This window comes from Anser anser, assembly GCF_964211835.1.
Source record: "Anser anser genome assembly, chromosome: 17".
Lineage (NCBI taxonomy): Eukaryota > Metazoa > Chordata > Aves > Anseriformes > Anatidae > Anser > Anser anser.
In genome coordinates this window covers 449,547-474,694 of record NC_139738.1, presented here as the reverse complement: position 1 = coordinate 474,694, position 25,148 = coordinate 449,547, and the positions used below count along the sequence as shown (strand labels likewise).

Below are 25,148 nucleotides of genomic sequence, written 5' to 3'. Positions count from 1 at the left end.
CTTGCCCGCTCCTGCCTCGTGCTGGGCAGCCAAGGCCGGGAGCCTGGCTTGTGCCCGGGTCTTTCTGCCGCCCCCAGCCTGTTCCTCCCCAGCTCACTGGCGGGTGGATGACAGCGGCATGAGGCTCTGCTAGCCCTGCTTGTGCTTACAATCCAGACTGCTCGGCTGCCCTCTCTGCCTGCTCCTGCCTCTTCTGGAGCCAGGTGAAGTAACACTGACTCTGGCTTGGAGTTAGCAGAATTTGCCGCCTGCTCTTCTCCTGATGGGAGGCGGGCTGGTGAGCTGGAGGATGTCCTGTGAGCAAGCACAGCTGAGAGCGCCTGGAGAGTCTTTGATTTAAAAGCAGCAAGTCGCGGGCTGTTCCTGCAGCCCCGTTTGTGCAGCGTGCTGCCCTGTGCCGTGCAGGCTGGGCCAGGCATTGCCAGCGCCTGCAGCAGCCGCACCGGCCCGCTGGCTCCCTGCGGCTCGCTGCTAATCTCAGTGCCGCTGAGCATCTGAGGTCTCTCCAGATATGTGGAGGAAATCGAGGTCTGTAATCGCGTTCTGCCAGCCAGGTTGTTGGCTGTGGTGTTGGAAGTTCGTTGACTGTCAAACTGCAATTTCATTTTGAAGTGGTTCTCAATTAAAATTTATAATTAACAAGTTATTATTCAATTTTCAAATATTTACAGATTTTATAGTGTCTCAGGGCATGAGCCAAGCTCCACTGTAACTGAGGGAAAACTGGAAACCTCTCTCTTTCCTGGTGGCGTTTTCTCAGCATGGCACGAAGCTCCTTTTGCTCCCCTCCAAGATTTTCTGGATCTCAGCTGGGACCCATCAAATCCGGGTTTGTCCTGCCCGTGAGACGCAATACTGCTTCTCTGCCGCTGTCCTGGTCAGCCCCTGCAGGGAGCTCGGGCAGTGCATGTGTCCCGGAGGAGCGCGGGGGGACACCCTTCCGCCAGAGAAGGGCTGGAGCTGCCTTCCGCAAGGGACAGGGCTCCAGAAACACTGGGAAGGCTTGCTTCGTGCAGTCTGCAGAGGGCTTGTGTGCTGCTCGGATGGGGAAAGGGAGGTGGCAAAGCCACTCCGGCTGTATCAAAAAGCAGAAACGGGGTGAGGGTGTATAAAGAGGGGCAGGAGGTGGTTAAACCCACCGCAAATAGCGGTGTGTGCAACTCGAGCTGGGGACAGGAGGAGGCATTAGCAATTGTAGCAGGCTGGGGTGAAGATTTCATTTGTGTAGTAGCCGCTTTTGAGTGACTGAATATCAGCGCCATGCTTGTAGAGGAGCAGAGATCTTTGTCATTCTAGAGAGTGAAGAAAGCAGAGGTAGACAGATGTGCCTGAGCACATCTTTCTGGGTGATAATCTTAGGGGCGTGCAAATGCATGTTGTCTTTAAAATGTGCAAACACGTGGATGCTCACGTAGGCAGAAACAACCTACCAAATATTGCAAGGCTCAACTCCCCCTGACCTCTCTGCAGAGGAAAGTAATGCATCTCATGATTCAAGGAAATGGTCATAGACAGCATCTTTGCAATTCTGACTGGAATATGGTATTTCTGACTAAATGAGATTCGGTCCCACTTTAACACCGCCCTGGAAGATCTTGTTCGCCTTCAGCCCGGGTTTGTAATGAGTAGGGAAGCTTAACCAGAAGTAAATTAATAAAATAGTTAGAATTTTCTTTTTCTCCTCTAAGCTACGCTTCTTCCTCCCTATTGTATGTATATCCCTCTCTGTCTGTATCCATGCTATGCTGGGAAGTTACCTTGATTTCAAAACTGACGTCTACATGTGGTCTTTTACACCAGTTAATTAGAGCAGTATGTGGGCATCGTGTAGAATGAGATGTCTCCTTCTGTTTGAATGTCTGCCGTGATACCTGCTTTTATTTGGTTTTTGTTGGTTTTGTTGGTGCGCGTGCATGTGATTTTATGGAATTAAAGCATACAGAACTCAGTCATCTTAAAATAAGATTTTTAAAAGTTTATCAGAGCCCTACGTCTTTGGCATAATGACTTGTTTCCATGGAGATAGCAATCAATAGTGCAAAATGACTGTTAACACAGAGCAGTTTTGGAAACCTTGTAGGTATATTTGAAAATATAGATCAAACGGGCTCTCCTTGGTAGACTAACAGCTATTGGGATGATTAATATGAAAACAGCTTAAAGCATTCATGAGTTGTAAGAACTAATTCTCAATAAATCAGGCAACATCCCCATAGGAGTAAGGAATAAGAGATAAATGAGGACTAAAGAAATTGGTAAAGGTTCTTGAGCAATAAAGAGATGAACGCCAGTTCTTTTAAAATTATATTTAAATGAACAAAGTTGATTCAACTGCCTTTTGTCATGCCTTGTACTAAGATTTAGGTCTATAGCATGTCATTATATCAAGAAATAATTTGCCAAAAGACTTTTTAGCATTTCGTACGCATTCCACTTAATGACAATTTTAATATTCTAGCTTTTTTCCGATATTGTTATGAGAAGGTTTCAATTGCTTGGCATACTGAGAAGTTCATAAAAATTGTTTCTAATTTCTTTTTCAAGTCTGGTATAGAGTGTAGAACCATCAACATGTGAATTATCATGTTACTCAAAAAAAATGTTCAGAACACTGTTGTTAGCCTACTGGTTGAACTAAATATATAGCTTTGGGACAGTGCAGTTTCCAGAAGTACATTCCTGTTCAGTGAGCCTAATGACAAGGTACTACAAACAGGTTCTGAATTACTGCTTTGATAAAAGGAAAAAAGCTCCTCTGTCATGTCATATTAGGAAAACAATGTGCAGGAGATATTTCCGTTATTGACCAAAAATAAAAAAAAAATCCACCAAAAAAAACCAACAGGTGTGATTTCACTGTACGAGTTACTGATGCTTCAGAAAAGTTTAAATTGTGGCTAATATTGGTGGTGGGGGATGGTTCCAGGTGATCTTGGAGGTCTTTTCCAACCTTAATGATTCTATGAAGTTCTGTTGAGAATCAGAGATCATAAAAAGCCACCCAGTAACTAAACTTCTCCTCCTTTCCCTTACAGATTATTTTGCATTAAGTGAATTCCTGAATGAGAATTTCTAGCTTTAGAATCTCAGAGCTGGAGTTTTGTCTTTTATTTGGAGGCAAAGGAAAGTAAGAAAATTCAAAGGGTTGGTTTTTTTGTTTTGTTTTGTTTTGTTTTTGGTTTGGTTTGGTTTGGTTTGTTTTTTTGTTTGTCAAATAACTTTCTTGCTGTGCTGTGTTATCCCAACAATACAAGTTTGGGGAATCATATTCAACTGTATCTAACAAGCCTAATGGGACTGGTGCAACCGAACCACTTACATATTCTGAAACTGCACCCTAGGCAATGTCTAATAGAGTCTCTATTTACATGGGGAGTACTCTGAGCCAAAGGCTCTGTTTGGACTCCAAAATCCACTGAAGCTAATGGAAGTTCTTCCCCTGACATAAAGGGTTTTGAATGAGGTTGCTCTACAGAAGAGCTAATTTGGAAGGCATAGACCAGTGCTCCCAAATCAATATGGCATATATTTATACGAGCAAAGTACATCAAACTACCGAGGTGATTTAAAGTAACACTTAACCTATAAACTCCCTGGAAATTCTTTCAACCTCTGTAACGAAGCATTTCTTTAGTAGATGTTTATTTTCTTTTTGGGGATATGTTTATGGTGTAGAGACGCAGATACTTGAGTCCAGAAGAAGGTTTGATAGATGGAGGCATAAGAACAAGTGGTGGTTATCTGGGATATTTTGCGGTTTTGCCAATGCAAGTTCTGGCATTAGAGCTGCCTGAGTTTTGCATTTTTATTCCTTGAGAGGTTTTTAATGTTCAATATTTTGGGCAATTCAAAATCATAATGGCACCTAGAAACTGTTTCCTGAAAAAAAAAAAAGTACTCTGACTAAGTTTCACTGTTGGCACTTTCACAAGACTAGTGTTTCTTATTGTGACATGCCCTAAGGTGTAAATTGGAGAAGGATGACATCCACATGGTGCTTTGGAGGGAGACGGAGCAATGAGGGCTCCTGAAACTGAAGCAGAGATGGTGGGGGAAGATGCTCGTTGCTTGTGTCAAAAATTAACACAACCTCAAAAAGCGTCGGCATTGACTAAACAGAATGTCCCTCTCCTTTTTTAAGCGGCTGTAGAAATAAGAGAATTTTTAGGGATCAGATTAATCAGACCAAGTAGCCATGATATGCAAAGATGCTGTGTGAATCTTTTGTAGAACTCAGTCTTTGGCAACAAAACACGATATCATTGAGCGTAAATGACAGCAGAATAAATGTTTACTGAAAAGTCAAATCCTATTATTAGCTACATTACTATTATTAGTGCTATTGTTACTGCTCCCTGTTTCCTTTCCAGTTGTATCAAGAGCAAGTACAGAGTGTGAAAACGTGCAGGCTTTTCCCGTGCATTCATGAAAACAGGTCTTGGTAAAGAATAACAATGCCGACTGGTGCCAGTTTTTAAATGGAAATACACGTCCTGTGGCTGCCGCATCACGCTGCCCCTCTGCAGCCTGCTGAGGACTTTGGGGAGCACGCGTGTCTGACACGCATTCCTCATGTCGTGGCGTGCACGCCTTTGGCAGATTTCATCAGGAAAGGCAGGTCGATGACTGTGGATCGTCGCTGGGTCCGTGACACAGCTAGACGGATGATTAAATGTCTGAGCTGCACTGTCCTCCCGCTGCTGTCCGCTCATCACTCACCTCGGAGCCTGACCACAGCCATGCAGAGCACGGCAGGGGCCGCAGCGCTGGGCCAGGCTGCGCAGAGGGGTTGTGTGAGCGGCGCGGTGCTGCACAGCAACTGCTGATGACCTCTGCCCGGCACGAGACCCCGGCCGCGTCCCTGCCCTCTGCTCGCCGTGGTGCTGGGCAGCACGCTCGCTGTCCTGCGCTGCCTGCCGAGCTGCAGCCGCCACGCTTTGCACATGGCTGCGGTGTTGCCAGCACATGCCACAAAAGTGCCCAATGCTTTCATAGTCCTTTGTGGCTCGTATTTCAATTCTCCAAATGTATCCTGATCTTACAGAAATGCTTTATTTGGCAGCCTATAAACAGTCCTGTGATTTGATAAAAACGCTACCTTCGTACTGATACGCGCTTGTTCAGTCGTGTTTGGTTGGAGCAGTATGTAATTACTCCAATACTTAATGAACAGCATTAGTTTTATTGATGAACACTGAGACTACATGCTGGAAAGAGGAGGTAAGGATTAAGTTTTATGGCCTACTGCTGCTATGAAAAGGAGCATCCAGACACCAATTAATGTCCCCTTGATGGGATTAGTCGTTGCATTAATTGCAACTATGGATAAAATTGCTAAGTCTGTCATTTTAGACTTTAACCTCTTAGATATTGCAGATATGAAATAAAGTCACTTTTATTTTAAATGCAAATTATATTTAATGCTGAAGACAAAAAAAATCCAGTGTATTTACATTTTTGTGGGATTTGCATCTCTTCCTACATGGATAAGAAGACCTCTTAAGTCTGTATTTCATGAAGGCAGAGTTCAAAGGTCAGGTAAGTTTCAAACATGTAATTTGGAATTCCTTCACTTGCCACACTAATCACCTCAACTTCAAGTGCAGGCAACAGAAACTGTAAAGGATAGGATGGTGGACTCTCCATGCAAGGTGACATACTGCTGGGTCCTCAGTGGATGCTGTGAAATCTGAACATCTGTATTAAGTTATTGAAACAGGCTTTTCTTTTGCTTGTGGTCCTGCTGATAAAGGCTGAACATAAACTAGGATCTCTTTTCTTGCAAGGTGAGTGTGAGTCATTGCCTTAGGGTAAAAGCCAAGAGTTTTATTTGGGAGGGGAAAGAAATAGATTATAAAAACAGTTCCTGCCTCTGATGTGTGATCTGCCAGTGATACAGCTGTGATGGACATGCTCCCCAAAGTCTAAAAACATTAGTCTGTGTAAATATTGTTTTAAAACTCTGTGTGGAAGAGAGCTATGTCTGAATAAAGCTGTTTCCCTTGGGGTTACTGGAATGAAACATTTGTTGGCCTAACGAAGAAAAAGATGTGCATCTACCGGGGTGTGCTCTGAGCAGGGGCAGGGCTCACTGGTGCACGCCGAGGAGGAGCCGCGTGCCCCCGCGCTTGCTTTGCTGGGGTGGAGGCTGGCTCCCCGATGGCTAGCTTCATCTCCCAGGGTAGCAAGGGCATGCAAAGCCAGTCAGATTTCTTGAACGTGTTTTTGTGTTTTCAAAAGTCACCATATGACTTTGCTATTTCACACAAAGCTATTGAATTAGCAGAATCTTTGTTGGTTTTTTTTTTTTGGAAGACTACCCCATACCCCAAGCTAAGGGATGTTCCTTCCTGTCTGCGAGGAGAAGGGGGGAGAGAGTGAAGCACCATGTGCATCTCCCACAGCAGTGTTTGAGGTAGATACAATGCTAGGTACAGGGGGAAGGGCATGTGTCAGTGTCCCTCAGGTCTCTGGGTAGCACGGTGATGCGTTGCCCTCTATTAGAGGTGTTATGGCTGTGCCTCACCTTTGGGTGACCTCTTCCTTAATGCAGAGAAGATAATCTTTGTGACATCCTAAAACAACACAGATTTTGGGTGTCTGCTTGACCAGCTACAGGCGTGCACTAAAATGCTGCTTTGAGAAATCCTGGTCTGTTGCTGCTAGAGATTCCTCCCTTAGTTTTCAATTTGGACTTTAATCTTCTGATAAGCGATTGGCACCGTGCAGGGGAAATGTCAAGGCAAATGAGTACTTTTAGAGCAGCATTTCTCGGGGGAGAAATAATTTCTGTCATCAGATTTTTTTTTCCCCTGTAAAAACAAGAAGTGAAAGGTGAGGTATTTCTGAAATCTTGATGTCAGTCAGAAGGAATTGCAGCTGACAGTCACCGTGTGTTCCCTCCGAGCCCTGCAAGTAAGAGCTGCGATACAATGGCTTTAAATGCTGCACATAGCACAAAAAATAAATTAATAGATATTTATTTGAAATCCATCATCCAGAATGTTTGATTCTTATCTACAAGATAAAAACATGCCTGCTTGGATTTCTGCATGACACTGCTTTAATGTGAATGGGAGGCATCTGGGAGCACTCGCTCCTGGCATTTCTCTCCATTCACAAATTCACCATCTCTTCTGCATAGGTTTTCATTCCTGACACTGCATGTTCCTTCCCTTCTTCACTTCCAAACAGGAAGCGAGCGGGGAAGTTGTAGGCAATGGGCCTTTGCTGACGGATGAGCTTCAGAAGACTTTGATGCCGTTAGGTATGGTTTGGAATGGACTGAAGGCGATTTCCAGCAAAGTGAAGCAAGTCGGTGACATAAACTAAATAGATGATGCTTTTAAGGAAATTGACTGAGTACCAGATGAGGGAATTAGGGGACTGCATCATTCTTTTCAGATGTTATTATGTACATTCTGTGTTATTTTAAAATGGCCTGTGTTGGCCACACACTATTTTTCTTAGTGTATTCAGAGCAGTATGTGATTTCCCATGAGTATCGTATTCTCAGTCCTCTCTCTTTAGTTTAATTAACTTGAGAAGAATATTTTGGGCTATGGGTTTTTTTCAATCTTGCAGAATATTTCTTGTGACAATAACTCTTTCCTGAACCACCTTCCCCATCCACCTTGTTCCATGCCTGTGCTGCAGCAGTCTTCTCAGCTGAGAGTGAGAAGGGATTCGACAGAGTTTCTCAAGAAGGAATAGAACAGCCCTTTCTGTTCTGCAAGAGGTAGAAACTTTACATGATGTGCAGCATGAGAGTTGTTCTAAGGATAGACATCCAAAGGCAAAAACCTGCAGATCTTTCCTAGTAGTATTAAGTTGTTTTAGGGCTGCCTGCCGAGATCATCTGCCTCTACCTGCCGGTTTGGTCTTGCCTTGCTTTATTGCCGCTGTCATTACTCCTGCTCGGAGGGATGGCACGTAGCGGCAGTACAGTGGCTGCCTGACCGTCTCGTTAGGACCATCCGAGAGAGGATTTCACCAGCTTTGCTGAGACAGCCTTTCACCCCACTTCTGTGGCCTGAAACTCACTGCAGCAATGTTCATCTCACTGTGATGATGCTGTGTAGAAGCATTTTCAGGGCTGGAAAGCTTTGAGTTGCTGATGCCTGCTGGCTTTTTGCTGTGAGAAACTCCAGACTTGATTTGGTATTTTTGCTGTAAAGAACTGACGTGTTTTAAATATCCAAGTTGACAGGCAATTGAAATATAAATATCAGATGATACAGTAAAAAATCAACTTTAGAGACATGGACCTTCTAGAGGAAGGGTTCTTTTTCTGTTGTCCTGGGGGGAAAAAAAGTCTCTTTTAGCTTTACAATATTTACAATTCCCTTTCAGCAACTGGAGCTCTCTAGGCAGTAAAACATAGTTTTCATTAAATGATATGTCTGACATTTACCAAATCTTTATGGACAATTTAGAGGGAACTAGTTGCATTGAACAGCCTTATTAACATTGCATTAACATGATTAGGGAACATCTTGGTCACTTAGGCCACAGGGACTTTAATTTATGAACACAGCAGAGAGACAGATATGAAGCATCAGCTGGCCAAAATATCTTAACCTTGTTTTCTCTTTTCTCTCTCCTTGTATCTATTTCGTGTTCGTGACAAGATGAACTGGTTTAGATTACTATTCAAGTAAATGGCATTATTAAAAGAAACGAACAAACAAAAAATCTGCTCAAAATAGGACTCAGAGCTGTAAGCAGATACGCGCGGGTAGATTCCGGCAGCCTTGGTCCTGTGTATGGAGCCACGGGTGCCAAACCCCAAATGCCGTTTCTGTGAAGTATTCCCTGGAGCAGCCTCGTGCCCCGCACTCGGATGTGCGCACTGTCACCACCTTCGTGTTGTTATAGGACGTCCCAGGGGCCCTGTGGCCCCAACGGTGCCCACCTGGAGGTGGAGCACCAGCCATCCCATTGGGTCCGTCAGCAACAAGGCGTGATTGTTTGCTTGGAAAATAAGTCCGAAAATGCAATTTAGCATCTCTTCCCTGGCTGCAGCAGGAACAATTTGGGCAAAAATAGCTCTTACGCTGTTGTGCCAATTTATCTGAGAGCCACGGTGGTAAATAACAGGAGGAGAGAGGGAAGCATCTCAAATCTCATCAATACTTAAGACAAAAGGCTTTCTGCTCTGCAATTATTCTTCCTGTCCTTTTCCCTCCTTCCCCCAGGCCACAAACAAGAAGCCTAAAAAGAGATCAGGCAGCTTTTAAATGCCACAGGCTCATAAAAGGAAGGAAATTCAAAGTTGTAGCTGAGACTTCACTCTCCACATGCTCTGTGCTATTTCGGTCTGTAAGCAAGTACACTATCCTGCAAGCTCCACACAGTGGGACCAGAAATAATTACACCGTCTCTGCAAAAAGCCTGGCTGCCCTTGTTTCTGGGCTCAGGGATTCACTCTTGTTTTCTTTCCTGCGCAGCTTTCTGGAAGACAGAAAGTGCTGCATCTGCCTTCGTTAGCGCCCAGCTGCTGCGCGGACGGCAGGTCTCAGGGTGCTGTGGGGGCTTTGTGAATGTGAGGACGGGGCATGCGTTGCTGCTCGCTGAGCAGTTGCGGTGGTGGCCGTTGCGAAGGTTTCCTTGTTGGTGTTCCCCAGCCTCTCTGTAGGACAGTAATTTACAGTATGAGCAAGCAAGGCAAAGTGCTCGTCTCCTTCTTTGCTGGGGCTGAGCTGTGTGTTAGGATTGCTCCGCTCACCTGTTTCCAGTCCCTTCTTTCCTTTGATTTGCTGCCTGTTTTGTAACGGCAACAAACCTTCTTGCATCATTGAAAACAAATATATTCTGAGTGGAGGGAAAAATGCTATTGACCTTTCCACATTATGCTGGAAAAGCACCTCGAGGGAATAAGTGAAGTAACGTGGTGTTTGACGTATGACAAATATAGGTGATCTCACCTGCTGTGAGATTGTGCTGCTGTGTCATGGCCACAAGTTTTTTGTCACGTGCAATGCAAAACTTGCAAAACTGGGCTGTGCCATGGTCATCCCCAGCTCTGGGGACAAGGAAGGGGTGGCACAGGCTGGCCACTCCAGCAGCTCCAGTGTTTAACACTGCTGGGGGAACATGCTTCTCACTGGTTTAGATTATTCCTGCTTGCTTTCTGCCGTACAATAATATTAAAATACTATTTTATTATTTTCAATTTAGTCTTACATTAATGAAAAGAGCACTCTGTAGCTGCAAACTAGTAGCTAATCAAATAAAGTAAATTGCTGTTAATGTGTCAGTACTTCATATTATTGCTGTGGTTCCAGGTGGAGTTTAATACGAAGGAAAACAATTGCTTTTTGTAACTGATGCCATGCAGACAACTCTACCTTACTTTAGTTGCAGGCTTCTTAAAACACAATTGGAGTAGACTGGTAAGGAATTACAGTCCCAGGATAGTTGGCGCTCAGGTTTACAGCTTCTTCCCCCTCTTATGGAAAGGTGTGAATGAAATCTCTGAAGTTACGTGTGCCAGCAAAACCTTCAGAGGAGATCTGGCTTTCAAGCCATACTCGTTGTGTGTCCTAGAAATAGCTATCAGATCTCGATCGAGTCCTGCTGCAACCGTCAATTTATTGCTCTTGGCTGTGTTTGTGCAAGAGAGATAAGCACAGGAGATCTTCCCTCTCTATTTTTTTCTTACAGCAAGAGAAATATAGTAGCAATGTATATCAGGTTAAAATTGCCTCTCATTTTATGAAGATATCTTTAAAAACCAGCTGTTTTCTATGAGCATTAAACCAACTTGATACACTGCTATCAGAATCGACAACTGCTCCAGAGATTTTAAAGAGATTTTGTTTCACCGTGTTTTATTTTATTTCATATAAATCTTGTTAACTGTTTTCCAGTGACCTCTTACTGCTTTCTTTTTTATCACAGAAATAAAACAACAAAAAACTTATTTCAGCCTTGCAAAATCACAGCAAGGTTGCATAGCTCAGCTTTATGGTCTGTTCAGCTACTCGCTCTGTTGTGGCACTGAACACAAAATTAGGAGCATTTTACTCGCACATTAAAATTTTTCAAGTCCTCCAAGCGGGCATGTAGAACTTGTCATACTTAATCAATATCCTTGATGTCGTCTTTGCAACCTTGCAAAGCAGCTAGAAAAAAAATCAACACAATAATGATTTACCGTGTCATTAGTCCAGCATATCAAATCAGCATGCTCAAAGGAGAAATCAAAGCCTTAATGATGATAGCGCTGCATATAATCTGAGAAAGTTGCATAGCGGCCGAATGGAGGAGCATGTTACCTCCACGGCCAGGCCGCTGGAGCTGCGTGGGGCTGAGGAGGCCACGGGCACGGCCCCGTGCAGCGCCCGCACCTTCCTGGGGAAGGCCGCACATGCAGGGGCTGGAAGACACGAAGCTCCTCTGAAATCACCTGAGCACTCGTTGTTAGCAGTGTACAAGCAGCTGGTGGTGCTGCTATAGCATGCCTTCAGTGCCAGACTCTTTCTAGTGTACACTTTCTGAAAATGCCTGTGCTATGAGTGCCGCGACTGGAGAGGAGGTAAGTTCGTGCACCCAAGTGCTGATTAGGCCTGCCACAATGCTGGTATTTTCATTACTTACCCTAAGAATGCAGGTAACTTGTAAGCCATGGCATGTTTCTGACACTATGACAAATGGAAATCTTCGATGTTTTGGAGAGTTTGAGCCGACATGTGAAATGACTGGAATTTTTTAGAATAAACACAGCAACAAGATATGTAATATCTCTACTGAATTAATCCCACACTATCTACACCACTGTGTCACATAAACTCTGGAGTTTCAGTAACACCGAGGTGTTTATTTTCAGGGTGATGCAGAGGAGAGGAGAACAACAGCAGCCTCAAGAAGTCCTTAGTGCTGCTCTGCTCAAAGTGGCTAGGAGGAGGAGTGGGAAAGGTGCTGGTTTTCATCTGGTCGGTTACACGTGAGGCGTAGGGCAGGGGAGGAACATGAAGGAACTGCGACAGATGCAGCAACCAGAGCGTGAGTGTGTAGGTCTCCTGGCAGTGCTGCCACTGCGTGGGAGGCTTAGGCTCCACACAGACCCGAATCCCTGTCAGCCCTCAGCGTGCTGTGTCTGAGAAGGGAGTGCAAACACCGGCTCACGCCATTTCGCCTGCCTGAGACCCAGGGCAAGTTCCTGGAGAGAGTATTGCAGGCCTAGAAGCAGGGCTGGGAGGCTGGAAGACTTGACAAATGGTCCAAGACCTCAGGTGAAAAGAAGATGAGATACCAGATGATGGCATTAATTGCAGCATCTGATCTCCCCAGAGAGAGACAACTCTGGAAGGGGCGGGGAGGTGCCGATGTTGCTGGTCCTGGATAGCGCTTGGGTTTTTGGTCACAGATAGAAACATTTGCATGTGTGTGGAAAAAATCTACTATTTCTGTGGTGATGTCACATCTCACTTGTCTGTGAATGTAGCCATGCCGGAAGGTGTGGAATCTGAAGTGCTTTTTGATTTTGTGTATTTATTTATTTTGTAAGTTCTGCCTGTTTCACAGGCTGCTTCTCTGAGGTGCTTCATTGAAGTGGATGGTTTGGGTTGATTTTGACTGCTTCGTGCATTGCTTTATTTTGCAAATCAACTGATACAAAAACCTCCACTTTCCACTGCTAACCGTGGTTGTCTGGCTAGCTGAACACACAGACTGTTATTATACAGGTTGTATTTGAAATGAAATACTGTATTTTTATTTGCATAGTATGAATGAAGATTTCTACATGATCACAAGCAGCTTTTTTTTGTGAGCTGGATTTCTGGTGTTTGTCCGGTTTCTGATTACATCCCATCTTAATTTGGTGCCTCTCTCATGTGTGAACTAATAGGAATGCAAGTGAGGGACCAGACACGTCCTGGAGCCCTTCTGTGGCACAGCGGTAATGATGCAATAAAGTAAAACACTGTCATTACCGCATTATGAACTTAGCACAGTTCTGCTGCGATAATAAGATAGAAGCATTCCTCGGGAAAGACTTCTTCCCATACTTCACCAAAGCCTCTTGCTAATATTCATGATGTAAATTTTTAATAAAAATGTCTCTCCTTCCACTTCCAAAGAAGGAAATAAATATATAAATGTATATGAATGGGGCTCTGTACAGTATGTGGAAGTAGAAAGTCTGTTTTCATACTAAAAGAGACTTTATGCTATTTCTTGTACACATTTGTTACATTTGTATTTTGGCGTACTGTGCAAGCGCACTCTGGAGGGAAAACACTGGGAGTAAAAGAGGCAGGGCATGCTTTTACGCCTGTGCGAGGACAGGGACTGACATGCAGAGACTGGGGACAGGCATGGCTTTTATGGCAGTTCCCGTGATTGCCGGTGGTATTTGTTTTGACAAAGGAGGGGTATTGGTTGATCCTAGGTAATTTCATCTTGCCTATGGTGGTAGAAAACTGTAATTTCCTCAGTAGTAAGTTGGCTTTATGCACTTAATAGAACATTGGTGTGAGTTACTCTATAATTAACAGCATTTATATCAGTGTTACTGCCCTATTGTTGTGTGATAAACATTGGTGAAGGCAGTTGTCTTCAAATGGAGTATTTTGTTAGTAGCCTTTGAGAGAGAAAAATGGAGGGAGAGTACCTGCGGAAGACTGGTGCTTATACCAGAGCGCCTGGAGTGTTTGAAACAGAAGTGGGAAGGGAAAAAAGATACCTTTCCAGCTGGTCCAGGCACTATTTTTTACACCTTTGGCATGCCTTTGAAATCACAAGCCAATAATTAATGAACAGACACTACTTGATTTGGCTTATTTATTTAAAGAGCTTAGTTGTGTTGGCTGGAAGCTAGACTGAAACTCACAGCTGGCCTTAAAAATATTCAGCAGCTTTTAACAATTCCAGAGAACACTTTGCTCTGTCTGAAAACACCTTGCTGATAAAGTTCAAAAAGTTGACATGCACAAGAAGTGCAAAGTGTGTACTGTTTGGGGGTTTCCTCTCTTTTTCTGGGAAGGCTTCTCTCTGTTAACTTGTTTTGTTTCTGTAGGCTCAGGAGTTTTACTTTATCAAATGTCTCCAGCCAAATCTTTTCTATGAAAGTTGTTTATTGTTTCTGCTTCTAATGTTGTTGTTTTTCTTTCTGTTCTTGGTGTTCTAAAGCCAAATTACTGTGACTAATGTACCACTGTAAATTTTTGCAGCATCTACAGTACTGCTGTCTGCATGTGACGCATGGTGTCCTTTTAGTGATTTTTTTTTTTTAATATTACAGCAGAAATGCCCCTTTTGTGTATTGGCTTAGCATATGGCAAAACATTTCTGTGAAATATAGTAGTACACCAAAAAGATGCTAACTCCTGTATATTGGACAAATGTCAATGTTTCTTTACTGATATTCTAAAGCATCAATGCACTTTCTAAGAGGAAAATATTTTCATACATCTTTGAAGTCAAGATGATACTGAAAAAGGAGAAAGTTATTCCATGTCTAACATTGATCTGAGTATGAACAGTGAAACCAATGTATAAGTTAATGTTTTTCTCTTTACCTCTTTATTTGTTGCATTATTAAGCCAACATCCATATTCTGGTGCTGCATATGAGGCGTTTGTTATCTAATCCTACTGATGGATTAAAAAGGGAGATTGTCCAAACAAAAAAAGTCCTTTTTTTCCTTAGCCATTCTTTCCTTCTAATTTTCAGTGTGTAGTTGAGCCCAAGCATAATATATCTTGTGAAGACACAGACTATTGTACTTTATTTTTTCCTTTTTTTTTTTTATATATATATATATCGATCATTGGCACACTTCATTAGGTACAACGTTCTCAAGTAAAATTTTGCAGATTGTAAAACATAGTTAATCCAGTTTACAGCAACAAAAGGTGGATTTTTTTTATGGTAAATACGGAGTAATGCTTTTCTGTAGAGACTTTCGCTGGTCTGCAGTGTGTTGCTTCATAAATTCTCTTAGAAGTGTTTTTTTTCTTTATCTAATTCCTAATTGTTTCTTATTTTCAGACCACAGAATGGTTCTATGATCCTATATAATAGGAAGAAGGTGAAATACAGGAAAGATGGATATTGCTGGAAAAAAAGGAAAGATGGGAAAACCACCAGAGAGGATCACATGAAACTGAAAGTCCAAGGAGTGGAGGTAGGAAAACGGAGGGGCTCTTTTTTGAATGATAGGTGGGCTTAAAAGCAATGGCTCCCCAAATACTTTTAACATGAAGTTGTCTATTCAAAGGGAATTGCATTCTCTGATGGTTGAAGTTCAACTGCAAAGCTTCCACCAGCTTAGTTCTCAAGACAGTAGGACTGTATTCCCTACATTTATACTGAGTTTTGGGTCAAAATCCTAGAAGGGTGTTAAAACATTTAATAGTAGAATTTATCTGTGTTATTGAGAAATAATCTGATTTCAGAAAATGAATAGTGAAGTTGAAAGGATATATATTTGTATAAGCTATATTGATTTTTGTAGTTAATAGAACGTGAGCATTGCTGTGGATCTGAGGCTGCACCCAGTTATATAGGCATAATACAGAATAATTTGTAGCTTTTAGAGTAATTGGTATTGTTCAAGGACTGGCAAAGTTTGACCTGTTCTCTCAAGCTGTGTCTGATAATGCTACACCTGCACCGTCACCAACCGTAACAGGAGTGTTGCTTGTATCAGTCAGCCTTACCTAGTGTTGAGTTCTGGGTGAATACACAAATATTGGCCTTGATTACACTTAGATCCGAAAAATATGAAACCTCAGACACCTTCGGAAGAAGACTGGCTTCTTCCAAATTTGTTTGTGAGACGTATGGCCTGTAAGACACGTGTGGGACATATGGCCTGCTGCTCCTACTTTCCGTGGCTGTCAAATGCAGCCTCTGCAGAAGCAAACACCCCCCATGGCCCTTTTTTCCGATGTCTGTTCCTCACACCTACTTCTACCATGATGGAAGTTTCGCTAGCTTTCGGCTTGAGCTATGGGTAGGCAAAGCTCTCAGATGTCACCCCTGCAGGCCCATCTTCACATCAGTTCACAAAGAATTAATCTTTCTTGTGTCTGGGTGTTTAGTACCCTACACTTCCCAAAGTGGCTTCAGGATTTGTGCTGTTTTTTGACATCTGTGCTGCGTTACTGAATTAAGTGTGTGGTATTCTGAACAGTCGAGTGCATGGAATACGTTTCATGCTCACGCTTCCTGCTAGGTAATTTGTCATCCTTACATTCTGTCTGTTTTAATGAGGTTTTTGGTTTTAAAATAGTATTAAATGGATTTCATTATATTACACGAGGGAGACATAACTTTGTTCCATAATTTTTACATCCAATAACAATGTTTTATTATGACAAGCCCCCAAAAAAGTCAGCATAATAGAAATCGTGCTTTGTTTTTGTTTAGGGTTTGCAGAGCTGGATTTAATTAACTTCCATGAACTTTAACAATGCAGAATACCAAAACTTGTGCTGCAAAATTTAGCTATAGGACAGTGTCCATTGAGCACAATACATACACATTATTAAATAAATACTTCCTGACTTTTTTTCAAAGATGGAGTGATCAACCGTTAGTGCCTGACTTTTTAAAAGTCTGTGCCTGTCACATTTAACTCAAATAGTCTTTCACTGAATCCAATAATTTCTATTTTATTGAAGTCTATCTTCTAGAAAGTAACAAACCTTAAATTGAATATATCAAGGGATGGAGAATTCACAGGTCTCCCAGCAGGTAACACAATGACCGTGCATGAATCTGGTTCCTGAGTCTATCCTGTGAATGATTAATGGAATTTTTATTGGGGCCCAAAACTGGTGGAACAAAATTTCTACATAAATCTGTGTATTAAGTAGCACTAAGGGGAGTATCAAAATCAAGACTGATAATCTAAATGTTGAAAAGAAATTAACATTTTTTCCCTCAGGGTATCAGGTCCTCCAAAGGAAGCAATGATTCAAGTAGTAGTGATTTATGTAAGGAAAGACAGGAGAAAATGTAAACTCACATGAACAACCAAATAGAGATTCAGGTCAAGATGAGGAATTTAACTCAAGCATACATTTGAAGCTAGAAGAGTTGTATCCATTGTAGAAATCTCTCTTGTACTTTGAGTATGTCCCCCTTCACTTGTCTTTCAGCTTTCTTGACTTAATTCTAGGTAAAGCCAGACAAAAATGGACACGGTAATAAAAAAACAGTTTGGGTCTAACACAGTTTACTGTGTTCCTATCTTTTCTAAACGCTGTAGGAATTTTCCTGTAGGATGAGCTCAGGCTCGCTCCACCTCACTGCATCATGGGTCATTTTCTTACCAACCTGCTCTAATGTTTTTTTGCTACCTGCTATCTCATTCTGCTGACAGCATTGCATCTAAATAATTACTACAGATCTGAGTTGTGAACCATGTAGAAAAAGGTAATTTTCTTGACCTCTAAGTGTTGCTTGGAAAGAATTACGTATTTTTAACCATCTTAATTAGTACATCAGGACACTCTACAATGCTGCTTCATTGGTAGAGTTATGTTTTTGTTTCTGATGCCATCCTAATTGGAAGTGATGTTCTTTACTTTGACACATAGACAACAGATTTAAAATAATAAAAAAGGCTCTTTTTAAAGTTGGAATGATATTGTTGTTAACCATATTAGGGTTTAACAGGGCATGAAACAACTGTCTGCCTTGTGGCACTGCCAGATCATTTCTGCTATTCTTGCAGCCAGGAGATAAATAGGCATCATAGTCATACTGATGGAAAAATACAAAGATGACAGCCAAGAACACGGATAGTATCCAAATCAAGTTTTGAGAGTTGCATCTAGTAGGTAAGAAGGAGAAACATGTTGGCCCATAAAACTACTGACCAGCCAATTCTGAAACACCATTTGTATTAGTAGATTTTATAATTAATTACTTCCCGAGTTTGATGAATATAATGGCTTATACATCTTTCCAAGTTCTGGATAAGAGGAAGAAAAAAAGAGTATTTTTAAACAAGTTTTCACCAGATACTTGGGGACCTTGGTGTTTATCAGTACCATATAAAAGGATTTGGTGTGCATGGACGATAAAGGTAAAGAAAATCTTGAAAATCTAGAAAGAGGAATAAACTTATCAAGCAGACATTAAGTGATAACTGCTTGAAATGCTTAAGCTATTGCCTTGCTTAGCATCACTATGAATAACTGTTTTGGACATTACTTGGTTAATCTGGTGCACAGTCCTCTTAGAAAACGCTTGATAAAACCAGAAAGAAGTTAATTTGGCCTTTCCCTTAATATACATCTTTGTGCAATTCTTTATGGAATCTATTAAAAATCTCCAGTCCATGATCCTTTTTAAAATTCTAATTAATTAGGATCCCTGGTGATATGTTCCTAATCAATTCACATAATTAAAAATTTTAACTAATAAATAATAGTAAGGAGTGTGTTGAAATAGCTGTAACATAATTCCAGACTGGTACTGCTATGAATTTACAAATGGTTGCTTCAGCTAGTGAATTTGCCTTTTCTTATGCATGAATCTTTCCGGTTGTCTATAAATGGCACATTCACATGAATTCGTTGTAAACTGCTGCTAAAATTAAAATGAGGTTGTATTTTTGTAGTAAATTCCGTCTTGTCCTCTGTGTTTTGAACGGATGGCATGGGTGCTCTTGATCTTTATGCTATATTGAAGATAATTTTATTCTTTCCAAATCCCAGTGCCTAAAGAGATGTTAGAGAAAATGGTTTTCTTAGACTTCAGGCAAACCACTCACCAGCTGAGTTGCTGTCTGAGCATGAACAGTGTTATCTGTGATGCAATTTTGCCAAACAACTGTTATGAATCCAGTGCTCTACAAAAAAATCAATGGTTGTAGCAGCAGCAGCATTCGTAAGTGCACATCCTCTCGTTTCCATACTCGTGTGGCAGAGGGAACAGTGCTATCAGCTGAACAATGAGGGCCACCTGCAGCAGTCCCAGCTCATCAGTGAGACTGGTTCATCGGTTTTGATTTAGTCTGACACCACTAATTTAAGACTGGAGAGATCAGAGAGCAAGATGAATGTGCTAAACTCATATATTTGAAATACCATTTTCTCTCATATATAGATGTATGTTATCTCAGTACAATATGATAATCTTTGTGAATTCCTTAAAAAAAAAAAAAAAGGTATAACTTGATTTAAATCTTATTAAGAGAGAAACTCCCTTGTGGAGATGGAGATGCAGAATATCAATTTCGCATGCAGGACTTGTATTTAATTATTATCATAACAGTCCCTTAACACTATTACAGATTAGTCCACAAGGACATGAATGGAAATTTTAGATTATTCAATTACTACATAAACCCTGGAACATAACCGTCAAAACTTTACAAAAGGTTTCTTTAGCATTTGGGTCTCAAAATGCAATGTACCTAAACTCGATATTACACAGGCTGTATAACCTTGGTGATGATAGCATAATTTACAGCTTCTGAGCTGAGAATGCATGTTAAGATGACTTTTTCTTTTAGTAAATGACCAAATGGGCTTTTCTGTATTATGTAAAATAACCCATAATTGAACATTAAACCACAAAATGTTTTTATATCTTTCAATTCCTTGTTATTGTCAGTGAAATTTACTTGTAAGTTATTACTGGAGGGTGAAAGCAACTTCTGAGATCACACGTTCAAGCAGCACTAATCTTGAAAACTATTCCTAGGACAGTCTGATCCAATTCACTTCAATTTACATGGGCTTTACTCACCCTCAGAGGTGAGCTGTGTAGTTTGCAAACTAATTAGGATTACATTGTTCAGTCAGGCTGCTTAATGCATTCCAGAAAAATACTGCAGAATGGCTTTGGAGAAGAAATTAGAGTTTAATGTGAAAGGCTTTCTGAAAATATTACACAGATATGTGCATACATTAACACAAACAAGCACAGCCCCGAAATCAAAAGAGAAAAACTGCTTGGGAATAGTGACAGTTTTTAGACAAATCTATTCTTTATCATTGCTATTAAGATTTTTTTTTCTTAGATGACTTTAAGTATTTAAAATCATCTGCCGGATGATTCTAAGCAGAATCTTCGTTAATCTCCCATAATTCATTAGAGGGCACAGAGCATAAGAATATTTCCCCAGCTACGGTTTGGGTCTTGCGTCTCTGATTTCCAACTTGTTAACATAATTCATGGCTCAACTCGACTCTCAGAACTTCTGCTAGGAAAACACTTTCTCCCCATGTAAGGGGCCTCTGAGCAGAGACAACATCAGTGCAGGTGTGCTTGCTTTGGGGTTGACCAAGACACGTGTAGTGCAAGGCGAGTGCTTTGTGCTGGACTACAACCTGGTAAATCAAACTGCAGTAGGGGTGCTGCTGTTGCTCTTCCCCACATGCCAGACACAACTGGTGCCCTGTCCTGATCTGCCATGTGTGCTCTGCTGTCTCCTCCACCTTCCCTCATGCTGAAGGGCTCCAGGGGACGGATGGGTCAGCAGAACTTCTGGTCTCCCTTGCTAGGCATGTTGGGACTGCCTGCAACCTTCCTCACCTAATAGCTTTAGCATCATCAGACATCAGCTCCCCGTTCTGGTTAACTAACATTTGCTCCATAATCTCTTGTTTGTGCATAAACTACCGTTAAGGTCATTCTGGCATCTTAATGATTCATGCATCTGGGTAGTGCTGGGGAAATCAAGGAGTTGGTTTACAGTTTCTGAAGGGGAATATGTATTATCATTAAATCAGAATGAGTCACCTGAGAACCTCTTCTGAAGGGAACGTACATATCAATAATTTGTTTTCTGTATTGGGATCCTAATGTATGCACTTAAAGTAACGTAAATTCACAGCAAATGTTTGTGGGTTTTGGCATCTTCTAGCACCCTATATGTGTTGAACAGCTTTTATTCTGCAACAAACCTGTAACATACCTAATCTTTTAATTGCTTTAGCTTATTTTATGGTTTATAACTTTAATCAATAAAAGCTTTCTCAATATCTCGCTGTTTCGGGACTGAAGATTCTGCTGAGATGAGGGTGATCGGCTTGTGTCTATGTATTTTTTTGAGTGGGACTATTGACAGGATTTATTGTTGTCGTCTCACATAGAACCTGTGATGGTTATTAAGTCTTTTAAGACTCCTCTGGGAAAGAAACCCAAAAGAGTTGTATGTGACTATTCTTGTTTTTTTTTATTATTATTATTATTTGGGCAGATTGTTGTGGGGATGTGCTGACGACAAAGATGTATAGAGTCTTCCTTGCTGTGTAGAAATGATGTTTAATTAGTCTAAACCTTGCAGAATGCTTTGCTGTCTTTTTCACACATTTTGTACAGGAGTGCATGCCATTAGGCACAGCTGCACAGTAGGAAGGTCTCCATCTCTGGAAAGCTTGTCAGTACCTACCGTCGCGCTGCTGAGTCTGCCGGTGGTCCCGCGGGCTGCAGCTCAGCGGCGCCTGCGTTGCTCTGACCGTGCGTGGGGAGAGGCCAGGTCCAGGTCTGCGTGGCCGGGGGGCAGCGCTCGGAGCCACCCCAGCGAGGGGGCGAGCCTCCGGGCCCTCGTTGGTGTCCTGGCGGGAAGGCGCGTGCAGGAATTGTTTGCTGATGTTCAGAGACATGTTTTTAAACATTTGGCTTTACCTGCTGCATGGACTAACCCATGCCAAGCCCCTGCTGTATTGCTGTTTAATGTTCTAAGAAAATTTGTCTTTGGGTGAGAACTTTAAGAATTTAAATATCCCAAACGCACTGATCACAAAGCAGGTCGGCAGAGTTATTACTTCTGGGCAGGGTAGTGTGAGGAGAAAATAGATAATGGGTAGCACGAAATGCCAGCAGATTAAGACAGCTGTTCTGCACGTGCTTTTGGTCCAAAAGAATTAACTGTGCATGCGGCGCATGGGAGGAGAAGCGCTCTTCCTCCTGAAGCCCTGGGGATGCTGTCCCTGCGTGCTCTGCAGGGGGGTGCTGCCTTTGTCAGAAAGTGGAAGACGGAGGCTTGGTGTTACTTCTCATTGCTCTAGCACACCACAAAACCATCTTAATCACAGCTCTCTTGAAGCACCTTGAGCCCATGTTTATCGTTATGTTCTGTCTGTGTGCGGTATCTCTATTCAGTCAAAATTCCAAAGCGCTTGATGTGCAGCCGAGGGTAAGGAGCTGCAGGTAAGGACAAGTGTAAGCACATTCTTAAATGCTTTTCCCCGTTCTTAAAGGAAGCATGTGCTTAAGGGCTGTGCTGGGTAAGATGCCTCTCTGTTGGGGAGTGTGTACGTTGTTTCTTGTTTCTTTATGCATGCTTCATAGAAAAGGTTTGCTGTAAGTGATAAATGAATATTTTTGGGAAAATTATTAAATCTCAAGACAATATAATGCAGTTTTTACATCGCATTTTCTTCAGGATAAGTAAATGTTTTCTACCAGGTGAAAGCTTGTTGCACTTATGGATAGTCACTTAGCCTGTACATTTGGCTACTTGGAGGCTTCCAGATGGAGCCACTTGCTAAATGGAGGGAACAGAATGAAAGAAATGAAAATAAATTCACAAAGAGATGAAGAATCTGTTTCTTATAATTCCCTCTGCAAACAGTCTTTCCAATGACATATTGAGAATGGACTGAATTATAACAAAAGCAGAAATCAGAGAGCTGCGAGGTAGAAAGAACAATTGTTACATTTACAACTGATAACGCAAAGCAACAGTTCTTACACTCAATTAGTTCATACATTGTTTTGGACGCAAACCAGATTGTAAACCATGTTTGGTTTTGATTTTATATGATTAAGGAAAAAAGGGTGAAATAGAAGGAGTAAATTGCATTTTCAGGACTTTTGCCCTTTGTATTTCATTCCTTCCACCATTGGCTTTGTATGATTTGAGTGGGATAAGGAATCTTTAATCTTGCTAAATCTGCTTTTAACCTAACTTTCATAATGTGACAGATTGAACTTTCTTTTTTGAAAATAACTTGGTTTGTGGCATGTCATGGTTCTGGCTGGGATAGAGTTAGTGGCAACAACTGAGTTTTATGCATAAATGTTATGAGGCAAAATAAAAAGCAAGAGCTTTTGGAATTGCATGCTTGGTTTGAGCATGTGTGTGCTGAATTTCGGTGAAAGATGAATTGTGAGGTAGCTTCATTGTTTGCAAATGTTGAAGCAGTAGTGGGTACTTGTACAGCAGACTTAACGTATTTGCCTTAACTATCCTTATGTTTTGTACTAGGTTTTAGAAACACAGGTTAGCCTCATTTTACAGTTACTTGGAATCCTGAATGGGCTTAAACCCTAACATATAATTAACTTGAGATAGAAGAGGGAACGTAAATAGGAGCTACTTCAAGTACAAATCTCTTTTGGTCTCCTGGACTCCTGCTTAAACCATACGTACTCTCCTATGAGGCTTCTGGTGCTCATTTGAAAAACAGTCTGACATTGGGACTTCGTTATCTTTTAATTCCTGAAAGGGGATTGTGATTATCAGTAGGGTGTGGGACAAGCAGGGACTTACGCTGCAGTACAGTGGGGGTACATATTAATTTGGCAAAAAATGTGTATTTAATTTGGGATTATTTTGTTGTGTTAATACATGATGCAATTTGGTAAGCTATCTTCTGTTGCGAGCTTCAGCTTCCTTGTCTGTTAAATGTCTCATATTCTGTGGGAAGCACCATGATGGAAAGAAAGAACGGTCATGATGACCTCACGATCATCAAACATCTTGAAGGTTTACATCTATCAAAGTTTTAGCATCATCTCAGCTTCTGAAAGTGACTTACCTTGTCGAGGGAGTTTGTCCCCCAGTATTGTCTTCTCCTTCAGCAGCAATTTTGTGGAAAGAAAGGAAAGAGAAAGCATAGCACTGAGTGCAGAGCCTTTCAAAGCCTACCAGAAGCAACAGAAAGGGATTCTTTTGGGCTTAGTTGAGCATAAGTGGAGGTCAGGACCCCTTTTTGGGTGACAGGCAGATGGCATGTAGACAAGTTCGAGTAAGTCAAGGGCAACTGTCTCTTCAGTGCAAGGAATGGTAATTGTTGCACAGCACAGGTTTGCAATAACTGTTCAGGTAATTGCTTTGTAATTGACTGCATCACCCCTTCTTCTTGTTTAATAAATAGCATGAATAAAGCCGAACCACATGTGGTAGGATTGTAATTCAAATTCCATTCGCCGAAGTCTGAACATTTTTCATTTAGCATGTAAAGGCAGTTTCTATGTAAATTATTTGAAAAGAATCTCTGTGGACTAATGACATTAGCGTCTGGATGGATTGAAATTGTTTGAGTAATTGATACTACAACTACACCACATACTGTAGGGAAAAAGGAAGAAGCTGGTGATGTGAGTTTGCACGCTTCTATGTTGAGAACTGGGAATTTGATTGCTGAATATGCTAGATGTGGTCTAAAGAAATGTATTCATCTTATTGTCAGAGGTTACAAGCATCAGGAACAGTTTGTTTCTTTTCTTCAGCCTCTAAGCTTCTCCTCGTTTGAGAATTTACGAAAGCGCATGGTGTGGCTGGGCCTGTGACAGCAGCAGGTTTTGGGAGCGGGCCTGTCTCGACAGGAGCGACGTTTGCAGCTCCGCAGCACATCTGCCCTCACGACAGAGCGTGTGAGCTGGGGGGCTTGCCATCCGAGGGGGTGAACGCATACTTGTTCTGCACAGAGCTGTTCGTGGCAATGAGCAGGCTTGTGTATCGTAGGGAAATCAGTTTTGACTCAAATCCGTGGCAGGTACAAAAAGCAAGAAAATTGAACAACCTGAAATAACTCCCGAGCACTTCCCTTAAATGTATAATGCATTTCCTCTGGATCATGCCTCTGAAAGGCAGCACATATCTGGTTTGATGTTCTAAAAATAATACTTCACATTGTCAGAGTGCCGGGGAGCTTTGCAGAACTTTAGTTATCTTCTGCCTATTATTATGAAAATAAAACCAGCGTTTTAGAGTATGCAGACCTCTGGGGAGACTCCGAGGGTCGCCTCTGAAAGGATTCCCTTCCTGAGGAAGGTGCAGGGCAGGTGTGCGTTAAGCTAACCTTGTGCTTGTTCCAGTTGTGTTTGATGATGTGGCGTGCACAGTCTTGAGAAGCTCCCCGACCCCCCAGCCCTGGAACTCCATTATTTTATTGTAAAATTCTTTGCACTACATACAGCATTAAAGGTTCGGTGATCAGATGCTA

The 25,148-nt window shown here is 41.8% G+C and overlaps 1 protein-coding gene across 10 annotated transcripts in view; it reads left to right on the top strand.

Annotated features, from left to right (window-relative positions):
• Positions 1-25,148, top strand: part of CAMTA1 (calmodulin binding transcription activator 1) — a 375,526-nt gene that overhangs the window by 131,698 nt on the left and 218,680 nt on the right. For all 10 annotated transcript variants that reach the window (XR_014573304.1, XM_083802699.1, XM_083802700.1 and 7 more), the window contains one exon: positions 14,998-15,133. Coding sequence is in view for 9 of the 10 variants with exons in the window: in XM_083802699.1 (XP_083658825.1) it covers positions 14,998-15,133 (136 nt within the window). In the remaining variant the exon portion in view is untranslated. The remainder of the gene's footprint in view (positions 1-14,997; positions 15,134-25,148) is intronic.